General features: G+C 40.9%; 2 protein-coding genes across 3 annotated transcripts; one reads left to right on the forward strand and one right to left on the reverse strand.

The window, feature by feature from the left end:
- The first annotated feature begins 342 nt into the window (after window positions 1-342).
- On the forward strand, window positions 343-4,489 carry LOC125013986 (von Willebrand factor A domain-containing protein 5A-like). Of its 2 annotated transcripts, XR_007113421.1 has the most exons (4): window positions 343-423; window positions 2,589-2,725; window positions 2,848-2,971; window positions 3,070-4,489. XR_007113421.1 is itself a non-coding variant. In XM_047594969.1 (3 exons), exons 1-3 carry the CDS (start codon window positions 2,357-2,359, stop codon window positions 3,147-3,149), a joined length of 573 nt encoding a protein of 190 aa, XP_047450925.1. In that variant the 5' UTR covers window positions 1,043-2,356; the 3' UTR covers window positions 3,150-4,489. The 2 variants fall into 2 exon arrangements, 1 of the variants encoding a protein (XP_047450925.1); XM_047594969.1 differs by lacking the exon at window positions 343-423 and having other exon boundaries at window positions 1,043-2,725.
- A 366-nt stretch (window positions 4,490-4,855) lies between these two features.
- Window positions 4,856-15,211, reverse strand: LOC125013982 (von Willebrand factor A domain-containing protein 5A-like). The gene is made up of 19 exons (XM_047594962.1): window positions 15,087-15,211; window positions 13,447-13,494; window positions 12,984-13,186; window positions 12,663-12,885; window positions 12,205-12,371; window positions 12,008-12,122; window positions 11,714-11,886; window positions 11,543-11,631; window positions 11,314-11,458; window positions 9,242-9,321; window positions 9,045-9,159; window positions 8,757-8,915; window positions 8,561-8,664; window positions 8,202-8,407; window positions 7,912-7,977; window positions 7,619-7,654; window positions 6,008-6,186; window positions 5,798-5,921; window positions 4,856-5,713 (listed from the first exon to the last, which is right to left on the reverse strand). The coding sequence occupies exons 2-19, from the start codon at window positions 13,487-13,489 to the stop codon at window positions 5,634-5,636; spliced, it is 2,307 nt and encodes a 768-aa protein (XP_047450918.1). The 5' UTR covers window positions 13,490-13,494; window positions 15,087-15,211; the 3' UTR covers window positions 4,856-5,633.
- Window positions 15,212-19,305: the final 4,094 nt, after the last annotated feature.

Consider the following 19,305-nt stretch of genomic DNA (forward strand, 5'->3'; position numbering starts at 1 on the left):
TAATGGCAGCAAATATGTATAGCTTCAAAGACAAACAGTAAACTGGGCTTAAGGAAATTGTCAAGAAGCATACATTGCGTCGTTTTTAGCTCTGATTAGTTGCAAAACTGTCCAGTTGCATTCAGGTATTTTTTCTCTGCTGAAACACGCTCCATTATGAAATCCCAACTGAGTCATTATATAATGAAATCCCAATGCTGCATCTAATAAGAACTGACTGTGGCAATGCTGGGGCAACATCTGTTCAGTAAATGCCTTTTTTTTGTATTATCTCAGTACACTTACTTATTTTTTATATAATTTATATATAGTATGTAGCTATACTATCAACAAGATTTGACTGGACTCTTTTTTTTAACACAGCTTTCAGCAGGATTGGCTCCTACTTCAAAGGTGGCCAGAGTACCTCAACTCAGACCAGCGGTAAGACAATGTGGTGTATTGTTTTTCTGTTGTTTTTTTCAGTCTCAGTCACATTGATTATATTAAAAGTGTTTAATTAAAACAGTAGTTTATCTGGGATCCATGACATGATTCATATGCAAGGACTTTATTGATTCATTTATTTTATAAAGGTTTTTACAGTTTTGTTCAAGTATTGAAATTGACAGTTTTTCTCAAGAGTTCCTATGATCCTGCATCTTTGAAATGCAGAAAGCTTTTATTGTCGTTGTACAACAAACGTACTGTAGCACAATGAAATTACAGGGGGCTTCAGCGAGGTGCTGGTCCCAACATAGGCAACAGTATAAAATTACAATAGAAATACAAGATAATATAAATATAAAAATACAAATTACAGAATACAAAAATATGACGGGTTATTGCCCATTTCTACACGTTATTGCACATAAGGATATTGCACGTGACACAGGTAAAATTATTGCACACAAAGTATGTGAGGTAGAATTATTGCACAAGAAATTTTGGTGGGGCTAGTGCATGTCTGCATTCAGGATGGTGATGGCTTGTGGAAAGAAACTGTTTTGAGTCTGTTTGTCCTGGCTCTGGCACACCTGTAGCATCTGCCAGAGGGCAGCAGGTCAAACAGGTGGTGGGTGGGATGGGTGTTGTTTCTGGTGATGGTCTGTGCTCTGCTGAGGCAGTGAGATGTATATACATTTTTGAGGGAGGGGAGGGGGCAGCCCACGATCTTCTGCACTGTCTTGACCATTCCCTGAAGCTCCTTCCGGTCTGCCTCGGTGAAGAGGGAGAACCATACCGAGGTACAATAGGTCAGGATGGTAGAAGGTTACCAACAGCTTCCAGTTGATGTTGTTCTTCCTAAGCACTCTCAGGAAGTGCAGATGCTGCTGGGCCTTCTTGATGATAGCCTTGATGTTGGCAGACCAGGAGAGGTCAGCAGAGATGGTGGTGCCCAGGAAAGTGAAGGTGCGCACTCTGTCCACTAAGTCGCCATTGATGGTGAGGGGAGGTGGATCTGCCCTGTGTTTCCTGAAGTCCAGGATGATCTCCTTAGTCTTTGTGGTGGTGTTCATAGCCAGGTTGTTCGCTGCACACCACGCAGACAGCTACACAATCGCCTCTCTGTAGGCTGACTGGTCTCCTCCTGAGATCAACCCCACCACAGTCGTGTCATCAGCAAACATCACGATGGTGTTGCTGCTGTGGGTCGGTGTACAGTCGGAAGTGTAAAGGTTGTAGGGCAGGGGGCTCAGCACACACCCCTGTGGGGAGCCCGTGCTGAGTGTTCGGATGGATGAGAAGTGGGAGCCAAGTTTGACTGTTTGGGCCCCGTTAGTGAGGAAGTCCTTTATCCAGCTGCAGATGGGTGGGGAAAGACCAAGGTCAGACAGCTTGTTAACCAGGATGTCAGGGATGATAGTATTGAAGGCTGAGCTGTAGCCTATGTAGAGCATCCTGACGAAGCTCTCCCAATGTCCCAAGTGGCTCAGCGCGGTGTGAAGAGCGATGGCTATGGCGTCTTCGGTTGATCAGTTTGCCCAGTAGGCAAACTGGTAGGGATCAAAGGAAGGGGGAAGACAGGCTTGGATGGACCAGCCGTTTCAGGCACTTAGTAATGGTGGGTGTCAGCGTGATGGGACGGTAGTCGTTGAGGTTGGACGTGGGTGTTTTTTTGGGGACGTGGATGATGGTGGCAGACTTCAGGCAGGCTGGCATGGAGGCCTGAGCCAAGGAGAGATTGAAGTTGGTGGTAGAGACCTGTGTAAGCTGATCCGCACAGGCTCTGAGTATTTTCCCAGGAACCCCGTCAGGTCCAGCAGCTTTCCTGGGGTTGACTTTGCTCCCGATTCACATCCTGTGCCTGCAAAGTGCGCGAGTGGGAGCTGGGAGGTGGTTGAGGTTGGAATTGTGGGGGTGTGGCTGCCAATTTATGGGTTGGGTTCTCAAAGCGTGCGAAGAAGGCGTTCAGCTCCTCCGCCAGCTGACCGCTCGAGTCCACAGCCGTGTTGTTCTGCCCCCTGAAATTGGTAATCCCCTGGATGCCCTGCCACGTCTGCCGTGGGTTGTGGTTAGAGAGATGATCCTCTATTTTGGTTGTTGTTTGGTATTGACATTTTTGATATTTCTCCTTAAAAGCATCATTTGTAATTATGGCAATGCAGTTACTTGGCCCAAGAAGCCTCATCTGCTGCAGCTGATCTTCCTCCAGAAGGCCTCTGGCTCCTGGCTGCTGGATCCAGCTCTGGCTGCTGCACTGGGGAAGACCAGAGAGGAGGTGGAAAAGTCAAAACCTGCACAGGTGGGATATACTGACTGCTTGACAGTACATATTTATGTTTTTAATTAACAATAAAACATATGAAACTGAATTGGATCAGCTGAATATGCAGTCATCATGTGCATTCATTAATTCTGACTTAGGTCAGTGAGGAAGTGTGGGCCACCATCTTGGCTCTGATCTGCCTTCATGGTTTCAAGATGGATTCAAAGGAAGAGTGGGAGCTTCTGGCTATGAAGGCTGTGTCGTGGCTCAGGGCTCAGAACGGTAGTGACCTGAATAATAAATACTACATATAATAATAAACACCTGTCTGTCTATGATCAGTCATGCTTAATTTGACTTTTTGTTGTTGTTGTTTCCAGCATCATGTGTGACGGACTGTGTGGAAGCCGCAAATACACTTTTGGGTTGCAGTGTGGAGAAAGACGCTTTGAGACTTTGAAGAATTCTGTGTTTGGTACACAGAAGCTTTACTTCACCTTATATGTGCATTGTACTGTACTACTGTGTTGGCCATATCCATAGAGTTTGACAATCACAGAGAAATGTTTAGCTTTTGTGCCTTATTATCCTCCATGGTTGTGCTGCACATCATCCAGCCATAGTCCATGTTAAACTGTGTGCAAACTGTCGCGTGCTGCTCTTTACAGTATCTAACTGTTCCCTGCGCGCGCTCCCTCTTGTTGCAGTGGTACAAACTGGTCTACTGCCAACGAATGGCATTGTCTTGTTTTGAAGACACCTTTTTGATAAATAGTAGCAGCATTTTATTGACTTACTATTTAACTTCACTGGCAGTCTGCTTGTGTTTTGACATTTAAATGTTTTCAATGCGCAATTGCAGCACTAGAAAAACTTTGATTTGAATCAGAAGCCATCAGAATATGGGCTAAAATCATTTCACATGGTTTAATACTTATTCTATTGTTGTTGTTGGTGTTGTTGTTGTTATTGATTATTGTTCTCTGACCACTGACCCTGCTTGAGATGTTCCTCAGGAGAACTCTAAGCTCAGATGTTCCACTGTTCACCACAAATTCAAAAATGCACAAACTCTACAACAGACACACAACAAAAGCAGCTTTCAGCATTTAGATTTCCAGTGACGACTTTTTCAGTGACAACCGACCAACGACAGAGACTGACAAAATCCATTTCATCATGAACGTGAGTGTGTTGAGAGGAAACATGTCATTTGTGTCATTACAGTGAGCTGATAGCATATTTTAATATTTTTTTTATTTATTCATTTATTTATTTTTTTTACATAAAACTTTTATTCCACTACAGTCATCATCATAAATAATAAGTTTGATTAATTTCTGACTTTTAACCCTGTATATGCCAGTGTTTGTGATGGCATCACAAAAAAAAAAAAACTAAAATAATAACAGCTGCTAAGAATATGATTGCGACTCACTGAAAGCCACCTCATGATTTGTCTACTCGAACTCGAATGTTGCTTCGGGAAAAACTTTGAGAGTTTAGAGAGACTTTTAGAGTTCCGACTTTGGTGTTTGGTTTTTGGTCGCTTCTGTTATCTCTATCTCCCTCTATATGTTTGTCTTGTCTTTCGTGTTTGTATTGTGTTGTTATACATCAGTTGTGTGTTCTCTTTTCTCCCCCCTTTTCCTCTGTCTATATATGCTAGGACACGTTACTTTGTCGTAGTCATGCTATGTGTTATTGAAAAAAGTTAATATGATGGCACTGTACATGGTATGACACTGTTGTTCTAGATAAAAACATTTGATCACAAAAAAAAATAAAATAATAAAGTTATGTGATTTTTTCAGAGTTTCAGTCGCCAACACATTGAGCTCTGCTGTGAATTTCATTTGCCCCACTATGCAGCATTATGGTCACTGGTCAAGTCAAACAAGTTAAGGGGATGTTTTCATAATTTACTATTTCATTTACATTGTGACCACAATCCTCTTTCCAGTCATTCCTCAGTTTTTTAACAGAAAAATTTAACCTATTTTAGTTGAGCTTTAATCTTCAACTCAAAAGCAAAAAAAGTCACATCTCTGCTGCTGCTAAGTTAATGAAACAAGTTACTTGGTTACTTATACTTGGTGTCAGAACATTCTTACAGTACCATGAATCGACCAGGTGTGATATCAAAATTTAAGACACAGAGGCTCATTTTTCAAAGCACTGACTTTAATTTTCAGCTTTTCAAGGCACAAAATGACAGGCAGACTGAATCTAATTCTTTTTAGTCAGCGCCAAATTGTTAAAGCACTAGTTTCCCCATGTTTTTCCAAGAAAGGTGCACCCAGGAATCCATTTGATGTCCCACAACACTCACATAGCCACGTCCTCCACCATAACTGTATATGTCACAATTTTGATGTAAACAGTCATAAATTGGATCAATTCCGATATATTTCACAACGGATTGTCCAGAATTGCCATCAAATTAAGAAAATCTGCTTTTAGTTACTGTGCACCAACAGCACAATTGATCTCAAACCACCTCACCTCAGTGTGCACCTGCTTCATGTAGTACTGTTTCCTAACTAAGGAACTAAGGTTTAGTTAGATTTAGTCTTTGTTTGATTTTACATTGCTATTGTTATTGTACCTCAACATCATCGCAAATGAGGGAAACCCCAATCATTTTCGAGACTTAAATAAAGAATAATGGAAAAAAAATTAAAGTGCAAAACAATTAGTGATCAGTACAAAAGAATGAATTTAATTTCAGATGAAAGAGAATCGGCCTGACCCCCATAACATGCAGAATTGAACCTGTTAAATGTTCAAGAAACCACTAAGGATTCAGTTAAGAGCTGAGGATGGTATAATGTTGGGGAACATGAACGGGAGCAACACCATCTTTTTACGTTACATCTATTAAAAAAATAGCATCTGCAGTGCTTCCATGTACCAGTCCTGAAGTTTACGTTTCATGAAACCCTCAGAGCCCCAGAGCGTCTTTCAGCACATTGCAACCCAGTAGTTCATTTCCAGCTTGCACACACTCTGGTACACATGCTGCTGAAACAAAAAGAACAGAAACTGCTGATTTCAACCAGTACACGTAAGAAACAGTAGTTCAGTATTTATATTTCAAGTTACTACCTTTCTGAGCACTGAGCCATGATGCAGCCTTCATGGCCAGAAGCTCCCACTCTTCCTTTGAATCCATCTTGAAACCATGAAGCCAGATCAGAGCCAGGATGGTGGCCCACACTTCCTCATTGACCTCATTCACCAGATGAAAGAAAAACACATGGAACAGGCAGAACTCCCATTATCTATTTCGACTCATTGTCTATGACAACAACTCACCTGTGCAGGTTTTGACTTTTCCACCTCCTCTCTGGTCTTCTCCAGTGCAGCAGCCAGAGCTGGATCCAGCAGCCAGGACCCAGAGGCCTTCTGGAGGGAGATCAGCTGCAGCAGAGGGTCTTTAGGAGGCTGCTGGGGCACAGTGATTTCTTCTTCTTCTTCTTCGCAATACGCCATGTCTGACAAGAAAATTCATTTATTCGCATTAATGCACCTTTGTATGAGAAGGTCTGTCCAAAATTGTGAATATATCGGCATACATACATACATACATACATGCATACATACATACATATATTGGCTTAACTTCTGTCAATATACATAGCTGGATTATCCACTGAGTTATTGTTGACAAGCTTTTGTAACTGGCTGAGCTACATCACTTAGCTTAAAGCAAACACAAGGTCTCAGATGTAAACTATAAATCCTCTCTTTTAAGCCACACCATTCTCCATTAGGAATAGATATGCAGCCTATGAACATGTGTGAAACATAGCCAAACAGGCGCAGGGAAGAATCCACTGACCCAGATACTTTTCTTCCCCACCACCTTTTTGTAAATCATTCTTTCTTAAAATGAGATTTGACCGTATACTTTGTGATTAACTTTATTTCCCTTTACCCATATAAGCGTTTAACATTAATGTAAAGAGCAAATGTTCCTAAGCTCTGTAGCACTACAACCTTTAATACCACACGTTGTGGTTATGTTAATTTATTTATTATTTAATTGTTACTTAACCTAAATTGGTTAGGTTGGAATATTTGAGACTGTCTAAAGTGTCTAAGATTATTCCACTGATTTACAAATTAGCATTAGAAATTAGAGAATACATGTTAGCAACACTATAAACAAATCCGTCAATGAGTTGATGGAACTGTAATACACATGTCTTTTGAAAGCTTTTGTGCGCAATGAATGCATGCGAATGCATGTGTGTTCCGTGAGTATGAGCTCAACCTGCCACAAGCAACAAACTTTCAATGCCAACAGCAAAATAGGAAGCTGGCTTATTCTGGGGAATAGTCTGGACAAGGTTTCTCATTGTTTTGAATAGTTACAATAATTACAATTAATTTGCACAAAGCAAGAATATGTAGCCACTCCCATGTATATGAGGGTAATAAGAACTTAAATATACATGTAAGCTTAATTTCAAACGTGTGACAAAAGTGCAGTTAATTGCAATTTAATAATTTGATCTATCCACGGCCCTACTCTAATTGTGTCCTACAATGATGATAACTAAACTAAGCACTCTGGAGACCCTGAAAAGGACAATAGATTAGTAAGATATATAAAAAAAAAGATACAGGCAAACACATTCCTAGGTAATCATCTACCTGCTAGTTTTTTAAGCTTGACAGCATTCTTAAATAGGCTAAAAAAATAAAAATATTTTGCAATGATACATACACTGTTCATTATCATCATGGTACATCATAATTATCATCATCACAATTCATGGGAAGTAAATATATCTATATATATGTATATAGCTAAACTATTATTACAAGTACTATTTAAAGTGTAGGAGTTGTTACAATATACTCAAAATTATTCATTTCATCCAAAGAATAAACATGCATTTTCTGACTCTATTTACTTACCACACAATTCTAGGCCAGAACTATCATCCATGCAGTCTAAATGAATTAGGAAGAGACAATAGACACATTAGATATGATTTAAAAAAAAAAATAAAAAATTCAAGACACAAAATATATTAAACAAAGCATATCATCTAAAGTGCAAAAGGACAGGAAATAGCTGCTGTGTTTGTCGTCAAACCTGTAAATAAGATGAGGTTCAATTCAGCCACAGAAATGTGTTGTGTGTCCGTGTTTACATACATTTACTGTACTCGTAGAAACTGATATGTTTTGTAATTCCATTTACTTACAGCCATAAAATGCTGGAGAAGCATTACAGCAAGCGGCCATCATTGGTGCAGAGGCGCCCCAACACACTTTAAGATTATTAAACAAAAATTGACATTAAAATTCCTAAACATTTCAACACATTAAAAAGATGGGCATATAGAAACGCAGTTAATGCAATTATATAAATATTAAATCTTTATAAAAGACAACTCATTTCTGTAAAAGTTTCTCTGACTTTCATACTGACACTTATCTACTTCTTCTTCAAAGATCTGAGTTAGAATATCAGTTTTCATTTGCTCACACTCACCAGGTGTTGGAACGTCTCTGCGCACCAGAGGTCCTTGAATTGCTTCACCACTGTTTTCATTGACAGCAATGAAGGCAGTGAAAGAACTGCTCACTCCTGATTGGACGCTGAGCTCCACCACCTTCTCCTTCACTCCTCCATCCTCTCTCTCCTCCATCTCCAGAGAGCGAATCATAGTGCGAGCAGCCAACCTGTGGACTGTTAATCTGCAGAGAGAAGGAAACACTCAGACAGAGTTTATGTTTGTCAGTTTAGCTCACTGTTCAGTGTTCAGGGCCATAAAAAATCAAAAACAAATGATATTTTTTTTAAAGGTCAGGATTGAAAGCAGACTGTGTCTGGATGGAAAGTTGCTTTACCCAGTGTCTCCTGCAGGTTTGAGACTGAAGTGCAGCTGGTTATGAGAGGGATGACCCGCCAGGCTGTACTTCACCGTCAAACAGCCCTCTGCTGCCTCTGAACTCTGAGAAAGCATTACAGTGTAAGAAATCATGTTAATTACTGTCATCACATACCTGATGACAGAAACACAACATGACATGGAGCTGCTCCTACCTCTCCAGTGAGCTGGCCATAAACCAGTGACCTCTGACCCTGGAAAAGAGCTGTGATTGGTGGAGAGAGGACAGTGACAGACACTCCCTTTGGTAAATCCCATGTGACTGAGATGTCCACCACAGCTGGCTGTAGAGCAAATCGCAGCGACTGCATCACCTGAAAAATAATGGAGAAGTGTAAAAATCTATTGAAACATCTGGGAGAGACACTGAGTTTTTACTCACTGGAACCATGGTCTCTGTCCAGACACAGGTTTACTGCTGCATCTTCATTGTGTTTACTCACTTTTGGTTGCATCCTGTCAGTTCCTGTGATGAACTGAGCGTGACCTCCTCCCTCCTTGGCCAAGCCATTGATAAGGGCAGAGCTGGCCCCTTCCCCAATCCCAAAAGAGAAACACCTACAATACAGCGGTTTGATTTAGATCCACTCAACACATTGAAGACAGTGTAGGAATACTGTGGGTGTTTCTGTGGTTTCACCTGTGGGAACCTGAATTCTTCTTTACCAGATCAATGACTTCTTTGGTGTTCCACACCTCTCCATCAGTGAAGACAAACAGCTGGGGAGGAGAGTTTACACACAAGTTACATAATAATAATAATAATAATTTGAATTGCGCTTTTCAACGCACAGAGTGGTTCCCAAAGCACTTTCACAGAACCCATTATTCATTCATACACATTCTCACTGGTGGTTGTAAACTACTTTTTTGTAGCCACAGCTGCCCTGGGGCAGACTGACAGAAGCGTGGCTCCCAATGTGCGCCGAACGGCCCCTCTGACCACCACCACATTCATACACATTCACACGGGGCAAGGGGGGTAAGGTGTCTTGCCCAAGGACACTATGACAGTAGCCAGGACAGAGCAGGATTCGAACCGTTGTTTTATTGTTAAGTGTAAAGAATGAGGTGTGGTAACTATGTACAAAGTATATCCTCTTTAAAAAAACACATGAACCTTACAGAAACAATGTTGAACTTGTGCTTTATTTTGGAGAGAAACATGTGCACTTTATTGCCAAAAGCACTCTCTCACCAATCCAAATAACTAAATTCAGGTGTTCCAATCACGTCCATGGACACAGGTGTATAAAATCAGACAACTAGTCATGCAGACTGCTTCTACACACATTTGTGAAAGAATGGGTTGCTCTCAGACCCTCAGTGAATTGTAGCATGGTACTGTGACCTGTGCAGCAAGTCCTGTCACAACTAAATATTCCACACTGTCAGTAATTTTATAACAAAGTGGAAGCAATTGGGAAAATGTCAGAGGGTCAAGGGATACTGAAGGGCAGAGTGCACAGAGCTCACTGAGGAGTGAAGAATCACGCTTCTACATTTGCTATCTGATGGACCAATCTGGGTTTGATAGTTACCAGGAGAACAGTACTTGTCTGACTGCATTGCGCCAAGTGTGGAGTTTGGTGGAGGGGTTGTTTTTTCAGGAGCTGGCCTTGGCCCCTTGGTTCCAGTGAAAGGAACTATGAATGCTTCAAAGAGATTCTTGACAATTCCATGCTCCCTACTTTGTGGGAACAGTTTGGGGTTGGCCCCTTCCTGTTCCAACATGACTGTGCATCTGTGCACAAAGAAGGTCCATAAAGACATGGGCAAGTGAGGTTGGTGTGGAAGAACCTTACTGTCCTGCACAGACCTGGATCTCAACCTGATAGAACACCTTTGGGATGAACTAGATGAAGACTGTTGGCCAGGCCTTTTCATCCAACATCAGTGTCTGACCTCACTAATGTGCTTCTGGGTGAATGGTCAAAAATTCCCATCAACACACTTCTAAACCTTGTGGTTTGCCTTCCCAGAAGAGCTGAAGCTGTTATCGCTGCAGAATGTGGGCCAATGTCACATTAAACCCTATGGATTAAGAATAGGATGTCACTAAAGTTATTCTGCAAGTAAAGACAAGGTATGTTATAGGCATCTTGTGTGGAGTTGAAGTTGGAAAAGTAGTTTAGGGACTTTAAGATCCCCATTAAGGGCCTTGTGCAAGGTCCTAACAATCTCTAGGCAGACACACGGGTTCGTCTCCTCATTAAGAGACTTAAAATAAATCATGGCTAGATATCACAATGGCTACCCCGATGATTCCCTGAATGAGGGCTCCAGTGAAATCAAAGCACACCAAGCATGTTAATTTCAAACATTCCAGTCATGGGTTAGCAGTTACAGAAAAGGAGAAAAAAGCACCATGACACAATGCAATCAGACATTCATGTGAAGTGTAGACACCAACGGGCTGAACTTTGTAGTGACACAAGAACAGTTACTGTACGAGTGATAGTGACTTCACCAAAGCAACAGAATCAGCCATGAGAAACAACAAGATGACCAAGGAGGTTGAAGGCTATAAATGAACTAGGTTATCATTATGTTGACAGATGGATGACACATATCCTAGAAACACAATGTCTCAAACAACAGTGTAAAACATGTGAAGCTATTGTTACTGGAAAGAGACATTTGTACAACCTCAAACCTGTTTAGATTTGGTTTTGGGGCAAAGGTTGTATTTAGTTTGTTGTTGTGGTTTACCTGTCTTGGATGATTGGGAATGCATAGCTGTTTGTAAATATGTTTGATGGGCTCCAGTATCTCTGTTCCTCCCATATTAGCCTCCATCTCCTCAACTTTCTTCAGAGCCTCCTCCATGGTCTTCTGGTTATACTCCACACTCTGACTGTCATCACACAAATAGAGGACCAACACAAACATCAACTCAAATAATAGAAAGGCCTTTATCTAAAATGACGGAGTGACTTACGGGAAGATGTGTGCATAGCTGGACCCAAAACTATAAATGTTGAAATAGCAGCCCATTGGTAAGCTCTTCAACAGAAGCAGCAGAGTATCCTTCAGTAAGACAGAAAAGACAGTGAAGACCACTTCATGAGATGAACACTACAAGAGACTTAGAGAATAACATGATAAATACCCTGGCACTGCTAATGCGTGTCTGTTGATTCACGCTGCTCATCTGCATATCCATACTCCCTGATCGATCCAGTAAGAACACAAACTCTCCACATGAGGCGACTGAAGACATCACAGACTGAGGGAACTCAGGGTACAGGCTCAGCATCACCACTGGATCACCCATCAGAGATCCTGAAACATGGCAGGAACAGAAATATGACCACAAATCTTATTCTTTATTTTAAAACATCATCATTTGGAGGATAAGGAACGTTATGTTTGTAAACTATTAACTTGACCAACTTGTACTCACCAGGCTTGGCAGAGGCCTGTCCTGCCTCCACCACAGCAGTGGGCTGATGAGCGTCTTTGTAATAAATCAACAGTTCAACATCTCTGTCAAACTTGTGTCCTGCAGCCAACTTGATCTACAGTTCAAGACACACAAATATAAATGAATCTGTGACGAGTACCAACAACACACAGCAGACACATTGTCACTCTACCTACAGTGGCCTGGGTTTGATCAGTGTTGAGGTACTGGAGAGGATCCAAGGAACAGCTAGACTCTACTTTAGAGATTGGACGAGGAGAGGACAGTTGGGCAGAAAAAGACAGACTATAGGGCACCAGAGAGGCTGGGACAGAGGTCACCTGGACACTGGCTCCTTCACTGCCTGTAAACAATAGGACAGACAACTGGGAGTCGCATGTTTTTTGTTTGGGCTGGAAGGTTGATGCACACACTTCTCTATTGTTGCAGGAAACGATTGTATGTAAATGTTTAATGTGCAACTTTACATTGTTTCCATCTCCTTCTTATTTTTCAGTAAGGATTTCTCTTCATCGTTAGTTGATGTTAATGTTAATGGCCAATAGCAGAAAACACACACATATAAAAGCCAGTGATTGATAATTATTTGTTTGTGTGACCAGTTTCTGGTCAAACTGTTGTCTCCTTGTCCTACCTTGAGGTTGGTAGCGAGGGTTGAGCACAGCAGGCAGACAGAACCTCAGTCCATCATCAGCCTGCACAGCCAGCTCAGTGACGTACTCCAGCCTGATGGAGGCGCTCTCTCCTGGAGGAAGACAGCCTACACTCATAGAGAATATATCTGGACTCTGCTCACTCTCCTCCAACAGGAAGGCCTGCTGACCAGAGCTCAGTGCATCATCATAATCCTCACGAGCCTGTATGAGTACAGGAGACACATGTCAGGAAGCCTCACTGTGTTTACTGTTTCTAATTCAGCTCCTGTACACACAGTAAATCTTTTTGTCCAGCTCACCTCCTTTTTCTCCTTCACCTCAGCTACAATCTGTGTCTGTCCAATCTTAGCACTGAAATGACAGACAGCAGCATCTCCAGGCAGAGGAAAGACAAAAACAGCCTCTAGTGGTTTGTCCTCCTTGTTCTCGTAGAGGAGAGTGGAGACCACTGTAGCCACATGATCCTTCACCTCCAGCTCCACCTCAATGCTCTTCAGAGGAACTGACACAGTAACACAGAGAGCTTAGATACATAGAGACAAAAGTGGAGGATAACACTTATAACTTGTATTCTGTATAAAATTGTTAACATATAGGCATATACATGAGTCTAACCTGACAGTTTAAGATAACTCTAGCAGTCTGACTATGGGTAAAATTATAGGCCTAATAGTCACTGTAACCTACAAACCACATTAGATTAGAAGATTACATGAATGAAAGAATGACAGATCATTTCTCCTTTTTTCAGTTATTTTGTACCTGGCTCCTTCTGGGAAGTTATCAGACCACAGCAGTTCATCATTGCACCTGTACAGGAACAATAATAACAAGGTTTCTATTGTATGATGATAGTTGCTGTCACAACAATGAAAATGAACATTAATTCCTTTATTGTAGTCAATTATAAATATGCACACATGAATATCTTTAGATCTAATCTGATTTGATCTAGTAGTCATGCTGGAGTCTAGACTGCACGCTTTTGACATATTAATTCACCAGTATTGTGATGCAAATGCTAACTTGGTCAAATGTTGTCTTTTCCACTCATGTTATTCCAAATATTCCTCAACAATCATAAATTCTTGTGAAGATATCTTCAAGCTTCAAGGTTTATAACCATTTGCTTTGGGATAACTGGTGAATGAAACTCTGCTCTGTCCAATCTCTTGTGATACGTCTGAGTCCAAAACCCCCCTCTTTCTCATCTGGCCCACTCACAAGTGGCGTCCTCAAGGCTCCATGTTAGGGCCCTTATCATTCACTTGCACCTCTTAATGCACCTCTTAGCTTCTCATCTAATTTCAGCTCATCTTCTATTACCAATTATCCTCACTAGTGTTGCAGGGGTTGCTGAAGCCTGTCCCAGCTGTCAGCTGTTTATGGCAGGGCTAACACAAACAACTATCCACACTCAATTTCGAATCACCAACCACACAGACACAGGAAGAACTTGCAAAATCCACCCAGAAAGGCCCAAGTCGGACTCGGACCTTCTCGCCCCTCTGAGTTTCTATTATTTATCTTTATCTATCTTTATCTATTTATCTAGACAACTCAACCAGGCAGACTGGTGTTTTCATAATGTATCATTTAGGTGACATCATTCCTGGAGATAAACACTCTTGTCAGATCTTCGGAGAAGCCCTAAAGAGGAGAAGTAAAAAGCAGGTGGAAATTGCACTTATTCTTCTTAAGAGATTTCAGATTGTTCATAAATGTTTTGTAAAAAAGACAGTTCATTAAATATAAACATTTTCATAATGTACTTGTACTTATTTGCATTAAAACAACAGGAAACATCTGGAGTTGATGTTATTTTAGGTCATTATGCTATTATTGTGGTCAGCTGTGCTTGAGATTAATGGGGGCTGCAACTGGCCCCTGAACTAAAATGGACACCACTGCACTGGAAACTTCTTCCTGAGATCTTTTTGACCAGGAAATGATTTGTACAAACTAAATAATGGATGTTTGTTTGACATACACTTATTAACTGGCCGACGTGTATCGATTTTACCAATTAAGGTTTAATATCGGTTAGGGTCAAAACTGGAAGAATGAGGACTTCCATAAAATTTTGTAGCAAATTTGGAAATTGAATGACATTAAAACAGGATAATTTATATTCCACTGATATCATGAGATCGGTTTGAACTTTCTTTGGCTGTTTCGTTAGCCAAACACAAGACATTGCACTTTCGCTTTTTCCTAACCATTTTGCAAATAATCTTAAAGAGATTCCTTTGGGCATATGTATTTGTATCCTACATGTATCCTACATGTGTATAATGTCCCAATATGACATGACATCAGCAAAAAGCGATTACCAGCGGTGTGAACACCAGTGAATCATCTGGGACTGCTGAAATAAATGAACAGAACAGAAGAAATCTTACCTCCGAAGACAAGTGATCGCGAATGAGACGTTTGCGGGACAGTTTTTCTGCAGATTTGTGGCGTAAGTTTTTTTTATAAAGCAGGAAGAAGAGTTCACGCCCCACAGAACGACGGGACTGACTAAGCTCCAGAAAGTGCGCTCGATTTTCAGACAGCGGAGCACCGGGTGGGTGGGCATATGAGTTTCAATTTCTGCCGAGTATGCGGCAAGAGGGAAAAACAAACAAACAAACAAAAGCATTGATTTTGTACACATTTTCGTATCAATTTCATTTATTTATTTATTTTTACAGCAAACTAGCAAATTTTGGATGTACAAATATTTGATGTCTGCATCAATGTGTGACATCATTGGAGATAGTTTGGCCTTGTTGGACTCTATTGTGACAAAAATCTCAACAGAGAAGTGCATAGGAAAGACACACAGACCAGATCTATTATTTGATTCACACCGCCCTTGGAACACTCTGCTAAATTTTATCAAAATCACTGGCTTACATTTTAATATTTCCAATTAATCTTTTAAATGGCACAAGTGAGCACAGTTAACTCTAGATAGAGGGAGAACAAAGGAGTGAATGGTTTCCCTCAACCTACAGACACACACACACTGTTCTCATGGCCTGGTTACTTGCTGGACAGAGTTTATACAGTAGTATAGTACACGCGCTTAACTAATGTCAACATACATATCCAGTTTATCCACTGAGTTATTGTTGTCAAGCTTTGACTGACTTGACTGACACATGCCACATGTTCACACACCTACATTCTTTTCCTCATCAATGGCCCATTGTAAACCCTTCTTTCTTAAAATGAGATTAGACTGTGTGCTTTGTGTTTCACTTTATTTTCTTTTGACCATATAAGCTTTTAATATTAATGTAAAGAGTGAATGTTGCCAACCTCTGCTACGTAGAACTTCAACTTTTATTAACAACTGATACGGTCATTGTCATTGTTTATCTGACTTTCATAGTATCACTTATCTATTTCTTCAAAGACCTGAGTGAGAACATCCTTTTTCATTTGCATTTGGGGCAAACACTAGGCAAACAGTCGATGTTGGAAGTTCTTTGAGCACCAGAGGTCCTTGAATCACTTCACCACGCATTTTGTTGACAGCAGTGAAGGCACTCTGAGAAAGCATTACAGTGTTAGAAATCATGTTAATTACTGTCATCACATACCTGATGAAAGAAACACAACAGAACATGGAGCTGCTCCTACCTCTCCAGTGAACTGGCCATAAACCAGTGAACTGGCCGTAAACCAGTGACCTCTGGCCCTGGAAATTGATTTAGATCCACTCAACACATGGAAGACAGTGTGGAAATACTGCCTGTGTTTTTGTGGTTTCACCTGTGGGAACCTGAATTCTTCTTAACAGATTAATGACTTCTTTGGTGTTCCCCACCCACAAATAGCTAGGGAGGAGAGTTTACAATGTCACACCAAGAAACACACAGAAACAATTGTGTTAGATATACATGTAATAGTATGTCAAAAATATACAGTAGTACCAGCACTGACCACAGTCACCGTACATGGAAAGACTTCAGAGAAATTCCACATTTTTTAACCTGGCTGCACTAGCCCATATTACAACACACTGTGAAGTACTAATGCTATTGATTGTGCCAATTTCTATAGGCTATACATATCTGCAGCTCACACAGTATAGCTAATTTGTTACCACCACCTTCATTCCTTGGAAGGAGAAGGTGGTGACTGTCACCTGAATGTCACACCCAAACATGCAGCTGAGAACTGTTTCTGCTGCAAATACAAAGGGGTTGTGAAGTGTAAAGAACAGGGTGTGGTAAGTATGTAGCCTACAACGTATATTCAAACGTTGCGAAATGTTTAAAAAAAAAAAAACAGCAGACGTGACCCTTAAAGTATCAATGATGAACTTGTGCTTTAGTTCAGAGAGAAACATGTATGTCATAGGCATCTCACGTGGAGGTGTGGAGTTGTAGTTAGAGAAGTAGTTTAGATACTTTCAGGTCCTCATTAAGGGCCTTGAGTGAGGCCCTAACACCCTCTGTATAAGGCAGACTCACCATTAATTCACATGATATTGCAATGGCCAGATGACACTCTGAAGGAGGGTTCCAGTGAAGTTAAAACGCACTGTACAGATTTTCTCATCCCAGCAACAGAGATGACTGGCACAAAACCAGAAGGTTGAAGGCTATAAAAAAACTAGAGCATCAAGATCTTGACAGATTTCCTGGAATAAAGGAGTGGTAAATTAGAGTGGTGTTTATTTACAAAAAATGATCACAGACATTTTTAGTAAATTTTACTCAGTATATATTCAATTCTCAAATGAACTCAGTTAAGAACTGCTCCTACTGAAATATTTAAATAAACATTACTTTAGATTATTTGTCTACTTCACTTTAGTTTTACTTAGTTATTTTAGTAAACTTTTAACAACACTCATGTAAATAAAATCTCAACAAAGTATAATCATATTTTCAAGTTTTTTCAACTTAAATGTATTAGGAAAAACAAGTATTTGAATACTTCCTTTCGCCTAGAAATAAGCTTTACAGCCTACCACAAAACAACAAATGCTTACAAACCTTAGCAGTTTTAATTTCCCAAACAGCTGGGTGCTTTGACATATCAAGAAATATTTGTAAAGACAAACTCAAACTGAAAGTTTGCTTCACAAAACCTGGGGTTTGGGAGACATCTTCAAACAATCAAGCCCAAGATATGCTTCAAATTTTCTCTGGGATACAGGCAGCACCATCTTGGGAGTTTGAGTCAGAGTCTGTGCAGTATGTCCAAGAGTGGAGACACATGGAGCCGCGATATCGATGACCTGAATACACTTCTGCTAGACTAACTCCCTTATTTCACATCCTGTTTCTAGCACGTCAGCTAACTAACTAAAACTAAACTTATCATGACTTACCTAAAATGACAGAAACCAACCTTGAATAAAAAGATATTCGACATGTATTTTAGTCTTTTAGTTTGCTCAAGTCCCATCAACTAAGACTCGAGGAGGAGGAGCTTCACTTTTGAGGAGCACTTTCTGTCTATCTTTGTACTGTCTTATATGCTCAGAACAGGACTAGGCTAAATGTTAAAGGCAGAGCATGTAATTTTTTCAGCGCAATTTTGTCCAAATTCGACAATATCCTGCTAGCATATTGTAATTCAAGTGTCATGAGAGACCACTTGAGAGACTTCCGTACCTCCTCCTGACTGTGTTTACAGACTTTAGTGTTGCTGTTCTTACTGGTTATTCTACATAAGTCGTGCACGTTCACGTCCCAGTGTAGTCAATAACTATGTTGAAGTAATGTTTGTTTGTTCATATATTGAATTGTGTGTCTTCGTAATGTGCGATGTGAGGGCCACTGGTCTGTAGTCGTTGATAACAGCTGATCGCCCAACCTTAGGAACCGGAACCGGACATGAAGTGTTCCACAGCACCAGGACCTTGTCAGTTTTTAGGCTCACATTGAAGATCCTCTGGAAGGTGTGAAATGAGGAGCAGCAGTGGTGTCGTGGGTGCTATGGTGTGAGGGAGATAGAGGACATGGTGATGAGCTGGAGGACGGGGAGGTAATGGTCGCAGCACTGCTCCTCATTCCTCTCCACACCTCCCTGGTGTTGTTGTTGCTTCCTCTTCACTTTCCTTTTGTAGTCCATATTCACCTGTCTCAGGCTCTCCTTCGGCTCGTATTGGACTCTCCTGAGCTTCTCTCTGTCTCCGTCCCTGAAAGCCATCTTCTACTGGTTGATGCTGCTGGTGTTCCAGGGTTTGTTGTTAGAAAAACATCTCACTGTCCTCACTGGGATCAGTGTCCCTACCAAAGTTTATATAGTCTGTGACGGAGTCAGCCATTGCGCCAATGTCCATGTTCCCTGGTGATTGTAACAGAACATTCCAGTCAGTGCGCTCAAAGTAGTCTTTCAGAGCTTCGCCTGCCTCTGGTGTCCACTTACAGAATGTCGTGCTGGTTTTAGACTGATTTTTAGACCATCACATATTCACTGTAGCATTTCTAATCTCATTGACCCTGTTATCACTATCCAACCCATCATGCACATAATTCAGAGTTTTTTCATCACTTAGTCCTCTCAACAGTCTCCTCCACGCAGCTGTTACAGAATGCCACCAATTAAATAGCTGCTAGCATCTGCTGAGACTACTGTGGCATCATAATACATCAAGGTAGGTGACATTGT

Source organism: Mugil cephalus, chromosome 9 (genome assembly GCF_022458985.1).
Source record: "Mugil cephalus isolate CIBA_MC_2020 chromosome 9, CIBA_Mcephalus_1.1, whole genome shotgun sequence".
Lineage (NCBI taxonomy): Eukaryota > Metazoa > Chordata > Actinopteri > Mugiliformes > Mugilidae > Mugil > Mugil cephalus.